General features: G+C 42.8%; 1 protein-coding gene across 3 annotated transcripts in view; it reads left to right on the top strand.

Moving 5' to 3' along the window:
• The first annotated feature begins 4,558 nt into the window (after nt 1-4,558).
• Nucleotides 4,559-6,000, top strand: part of LOC126336406 (serine protease 53-like) — a 182,217-nt gene continuing 180,775 nt past the window's right edge. For all 3 annotated transcript variants that reach the window (XM_050000108.1, XM_050000101.1, XM_050000113.1), the window contains exon 1: nt 4,559-4,663. In XM_050000108.1, coding sequence (XP_049856065.1) covers nt 4,627-4,663 — 37 coding nt within the window. In that variant the 5' untranslated portion in view covers nt 4,559-4,626. The remainder of the gene's footprint in view (nt 4,664-6,000) is intronic.

The raw sequence follows: 6,000 nt of genomic DNA, 5'->3' as shown, positions 1-6,000 counted from the left end.
GGACAAGTAAGCCGCCAAAGTGGCGTCCAATTGAAAGACTTGCAGTTGACCATTGACTCACCGAATATCTTATTATTATGAAACTTCCTGGCAGATTAAAACTGTGAGCCGGACCGAGACTCGAACTCGGAACCTTTGCCTTTTGCGGGCAAGTACTCTACCATCTGAGCTACCCAAGCACGACTCACGCCCCGTCCTCACAACTTTACTTCTGCCATCTTATTGTTATAGTGGCTCGGCGTGCCATGATAACTAGTTGGTCGGTTGGTTGTTTGGGGAAGGAGACCAGACAGCGTGGTCATCGGTCTCATCGGATTAGGGAAGGATGGGGAAGGAAGGCGGCCGTGCCCTTTCAAAGGAATCACCCGGCATTTGCCTGGAGTGATTTAGGGAAATCACGGAAAACTTAAATCAGGATGACCGGACGCGAAATTGAACCGTCGTCCTCCCGAATGCGAGTCCAGTGTCTAACCACTGCGCCACCTCACTCGGTGGTAACTAGTTCCTCAATCGTCTAGTTTTCACTGGCTTACTCTGTCAAACATACTTTGTTCTCTCGTATTTCCATCACTTAAATGCTCGAATCCCGATTCACAGGCATCGCTATTTAACCACTAACGGATATTTTCGTTCCTAAGTTCTCACAACGAGAAATTTACGAAAATGTCCTTTTTAATTATAAGAGTTCCTTAGTCCTTATTAATTTTTTGTTTTTTAAATCGACGAGCTCTGCCCGAATAATCCACTGGCTTACTCTGTCAAACATACTTTGTTCTCTCGTATTTCCATCACTTAAATGCTCGAATCCCGATTCACAGGCATCGCTATTTAACCGCTAACGGATGTTTTCGTTCCTAAGTTCTCACAACGAGAAATTTACGAAAATGTCCTTTTTAATTATAAGAGTTCCTTAGTCCTTATTAATTTTTTGTTTTTTAAATCGACGAGCCCTGCCCGAATAATCCACAAGAAGGATAATCTGCATTCGGATAACCGGGGGTTTGCTATTCTTAAGTTTTGTGACTGAACCATAATCAAATCCTGTTGTTTCTACCCATCATAGAGATTTAATTTTACCCTCAGGTTGGGAACCACTGCTCTACCCGTACAAAAATTCCTCCTCTAGGTTGGCCAGCCGTACCTCGACGTTCTGCGCAACTACTACTGAAGAAAAAGCAAGACGACGAACGGCAAAAACCCATAGCAGCGTACTGTAGGTTTCTTGTAAACTGCCCGAAAAACACGAATACAGTTATTTTATCGGCTATGTTACAATCCTTGGAAGCAGGAAGAAACGGCATCTATTCACTATTTTTTTTCTTTTTTAAACTATGGGACTTAACATCTGAGGTCTTCAGTCCCCTAGACGTAGAACTAAAACCTAACTAACCTAAGGACATCATACACATCCATGCCCTAGGCAGGATTCGAACCTGCGACCGTAGCTGTTCACTACGTCTTTCCTTTTTACGCAGATATAGTGTTTGATGAAGTGACAGATGGAGAAATATGAACTGATACGCCAGCATACGGGATCCAGTATTAGTATTTAAGAGAGCTTTGTAAGACTTGCAAAAACGTAGACGGCTTCGTTCGGAATTTCTAAACTCATTTGCGAAGTGACAATCAAACGATTATTCGTTTGCAGACTATGAGTCTGAAGACATACCCTCTTTGCAGACTATGAGTCTGAAGACATACCCTCAAACTTTCGGAAAAATATCGTCCACATATTTCCGAAGACAGCAGGGGCAGACAAGTGTGAGAACTGTCATAAAATCAGCTTAACAATTCATGCATTCAAGCTACTGACGAGAATGATACATAGAAAAGCAGAAAAGAACGTTTAGTGTGTTAGATAGGGGAAAGGTGATGACATCAGTGAGACAGTTCGGTCGTTGAACTTGACAACGGAAGCAAGACTTAAGCGAAATCAAAACATATTCATAAGATCTGACGACCTAGAAAAAACGCTCGACGATGCAAAAAGGTGTAAGGTGTGCGACACACTAATATGTGTAGCTCATAGGGAAAGACGGGTAATATACGTGTAATATGTGATGTCATCACCTTTCTCCTATCTAACACACTAAACGTTCTTTTCTGCTTTTCTATGTATTATTCTCGTCAGTAGCTTGAATGCATGAATTGTTAAGCTGATTTTATGACAGTTCTCACACTTGTCTGCCCTTGCTGTCTTCGGAAATATGTGGACGATATTTTTCCGAAAGTCTGATGGTATGCCTTCAGACTCATAGTCTGCAAACGAATAATCGTTTGATTGTCACTTCGCAAATGACTTTAGAAATTCCGAACGAAGCCGTCTACATTTTTCAAGTCTTCCAAAGCTCTCTTAAATACTAATACTGGATCCCGTATGCTAGCGTATCGGTTCATATTTCTCCATCTGTCACACCAAGAGGGAAAAAAAAGAAAGGCCAAGAACGAAGAACTCTGGTTAGGGACGCAGTCTTTCGCCCCTACTGTTAAATCTGGCCGGCCGCGGTGGTCTCGCGGTTCTAGGCGCGCAGTCCGGAACCGTGCGACTGCTACGGTCGCAGGTTCGAATCCTGCCTCGGGCATGGATGTGTGTGTTGTCCTTAGGTTAGTTAGGTTTAAGTAGTTCTAAGTTCTAGGGGACTGATGACCACAGCAGTTCAGTCCCATAGTGCTCAGAGCCATTTGAACCATTTGTTAAATCTGCGCATCGAAGTAGTAATGAGGCACGAGGGAAATAAAATAAATATTGAGGAGTGGTGTTAAAATTCAGAGTCAAAGGATATGAATGATAAGATTCGTTTATGAGATTGCTATCCTCTGTGAAAGTGAGAAAGAACTGCAGAACATGTCAACTGAATGAACACTCTAATGTGCGCAAACTACGAACTGAGAGTAGACCGAAGAAAGGCGAAAGTGATGAGGAGTAACATAAATGAGATTGAGATAAACCTAACACCAAAATTGCAGAACACAAACTAGACGGAGTGAACGAATTCCGATTACTTGAAAAAAAAAGTAACACAAGATGGACGAAAAATGGAAGACATAAAAACCAACTAGTACAGAAAAGAGAGCGTTCCTGGCCAAAATATGCCTACTAGTCCCAAAAATTCTCATGATCTTGAAGAACAAATTTCTGAGAATATACGTCTGAAGCAGATTGTTGTGTGGAAGTGAATCATGGGCTGTGGGAAAACTAGAGGAGAGAAGAAGAGAATCGAGGACTTTGAGATGTGGTGTTACTGCAGAAGTACGCTGAAAATTAGGTGGACTGATAAGACAAGAAATGAAGAGGTCCTCCGCAAAATAGGCGGGAGGAGACACGTGGGAAATATTTGCAACAAGGAGGGACAGCATGACAGGACATCAGGTATGAGGAATAACTTTCATGGTATTTTTGTACTTTCAACATGTGTCTAAGAGGGCATGGTCTAGAAATAAAACTAAAACAGGCTGAATAGGCTGCTTCACGTGAGCTCCCGAGGCCCACCGCACGGCGTCCGTAGAGACGAGGCGCACGCCGGAGCTTAAGTCTTGGTGTTGACTTAATTCTTATGTACCGCATTTTAAAAAGTGACTACGCGTATTCAGGCTGTTTTAGTTTTATTTCTAGACCATGCCCTCTCAGACAAATTATAGATTCAGGTATATCTTCTGAAGAAGGCTCAATTATTTGGGCGGAAACCTTGGTAAAAATTGGTTTCATTGCCTCAATCGAGGCTGATAGTTTCTTATATATATATTACCTTTCGAGCCGGCCGGGTTGGCTGAGCGGTTCTAGGCGCTACAGTCTGGTACCGCGCGACCGCTACGGTCGCAGGTTCGGATCCAGCCTCGGGCATGGATGTGTGTGATCTCCTTAGGTTAGTTAGGTTTAAGTAGTTCTAAGTTCTAGGGGACTGATGACCTCAGCAGTTAAGTCCCATAGTGCTCAGAGCCATTTGAACCATTATTAACTTTCATGGTACTTGAAGCTGCAGAGGGTGTAAGAAATTAAGTGGAAGACAGAGATTGGAATATATCCATATATCCAACAAATAATTGGCAACATTGGATGGAATTGCTACTCTGGAACGAACAGTCTGATATGAGGCCCCCGGCCCCCAAGAAAGTGTCATAAACGTTCGCACATTCACGCACAAGTGTTGCAAAAGAAGCAGAATCGCGATAAAGTACGTCGCGGGGTCTTATTCGGTTTCCCACCTGCTACGTGCCTCAGTTACGTGCGATTAGCTGGCCATTCCGTCCACTATTCGCCAAAAATACGCACTAGGACGTTATCGATTTAATTGAAATAGCCCTAAGCTTTGTTGACAATTTCGAATGACATCTGTTCTTTCTGAGGGGTAACTGACTTAGAAACGTTGGGAACCTCTCAGATAAAGCGATGTCAAGCAGCCAATGGCGTTCCTCAGCAACGTGGTGACGCACAGCTACTACATCTGACGTCTGCCAACGTGGCCGGCCGTCTCGTTTCATCATAAGGGCTGGCGTCCTGCAAGCAGTGGCGCATCATCAGTATACAGGTGATGCAGCGGGAACGCCGTACTGTCTTTATGATAAACACGGCTTCCCGGTAAACAGCGGTGCCGTGCGCTTGCGGGGGTAACGGGTACTGAAGTTGCCATGGAGACGGCTTGCGTCGCGGTTGCATCGCTTCTGGGTGAGTCCTATTTGATTTTCTGCCCCACCTTGCGTCTGCTGGGGCGCTCTGTCGCTACCGTATGGGTGCAACACTCGCCATTTTATCGGATGCTTCATATTGGTAGTCATTTCATAAGTTTTAAAAAATACCTTTTTATTCTTCCGTTAGCTTTCAAGCTACAGCAGATTCATCCTCAGATGTCTGGTATTTACAATCACTGTATATTCTACAGTGCTTAAAAAAAACTACCATCTGAAGAGGATCTTGTTGTTTCTATAGCGTTGGGATTGGGGATGAAAGCTATGAAATATTAGGTACGGAGGGAACAATGCCTGTCCTACTTCTACTTTTCTTCCACTCAATTGTATTTATTGCATTAACTGATTTGCGACGTATTACTGGCTGTTATCGATGATACTCAGCAATTACATCCGTCAACGCACTCCTCTGCTATCGTAACTGTGACAGTCGTTTAGCTACCACAGTAGAAAATGCTGGGGCACGTTCACGCTATACCTGGAATAATACAGGATAAAAGTGCTAACGTGTCTAAAGTTGAAGCTGCAGTTACTTCGAAACAGACTGCAATGAATTAACACAATATAGAGAAATGTGTGGAAGAACGGTAGAAAGAGAATATCCTTTTATTTCTCTATAAAGAAGCCTGAGGACGAGTGCGCTGTAGCTCGAAAGCTAGCTACTGGAAGATTTGTTTTAAAAAAGCAGTATAAAGTGATTGCTCGCTTTATAAATACACCGTTCCCGGTATTTTAACCGCAGTCGCACGCTTAACGTCCGTATTCAATAGAACAAATTTACTGGTCATTTTCTCACTTTTAATACAGGGCTGACTCTCTCGTCTACGTACTACGATATTTAGAGTTGATAATTTTGTTAGACAAGTCTCAGTTCTGAGGATGCAAGAAGTCTAATCAACACTATTACGCTTTCACCTCCGTGTTACAATGTGAAATTTTGTTCCATGTGTGTTAAAAAAAAAGGAGGTCCTAAGAAGAACAATGGGAACTCGAAAGAACAATCCATACTGCCTGGCTGAGCAGGAGTTTCTTATCCCCGCTATTTGTGTATGACCGCAGAATAACGGCCAACAAGAGGGAGGGAGGAGAAGCAAATTACGCAACGAAACGGAGGCGAGTATGAATAAATTTATGAATATTACTTGAAGAAGTACATACAGTCATTGTACACAGGCAGAAAGGAATACAAATGTAGGCATGGTGGGATAATGATTAACTGTGGAAGAAAAAAGTGTATAGTTAGATTGAGTTTAAGAAGTAACATACTTATTGTGATGTTATTATGCTCTATTCACAACGTTTCAATAATCACGGAGT

This window comes from Schistocerca gregaria, chromosome 1 (assembly GCF_023897955.1).
Source record: "Schistocerca gregaria isolate iqSchGreg1 chromosome 1, iqSchGreg1.2, whole genome shotgun sequence".
Classification (NCBI taxonomy): domain Eukaryota; kingdom Metazoa; phylum Arthropoda; class Insecta; order Orthoptera; family Acrididae; genus Schistocerca; species Schistocerca gregaria.
Note: the sequence above shows the minus strand (reverse complement) of the source record. Positions and strands in the feature narration are given on the sequence as shown.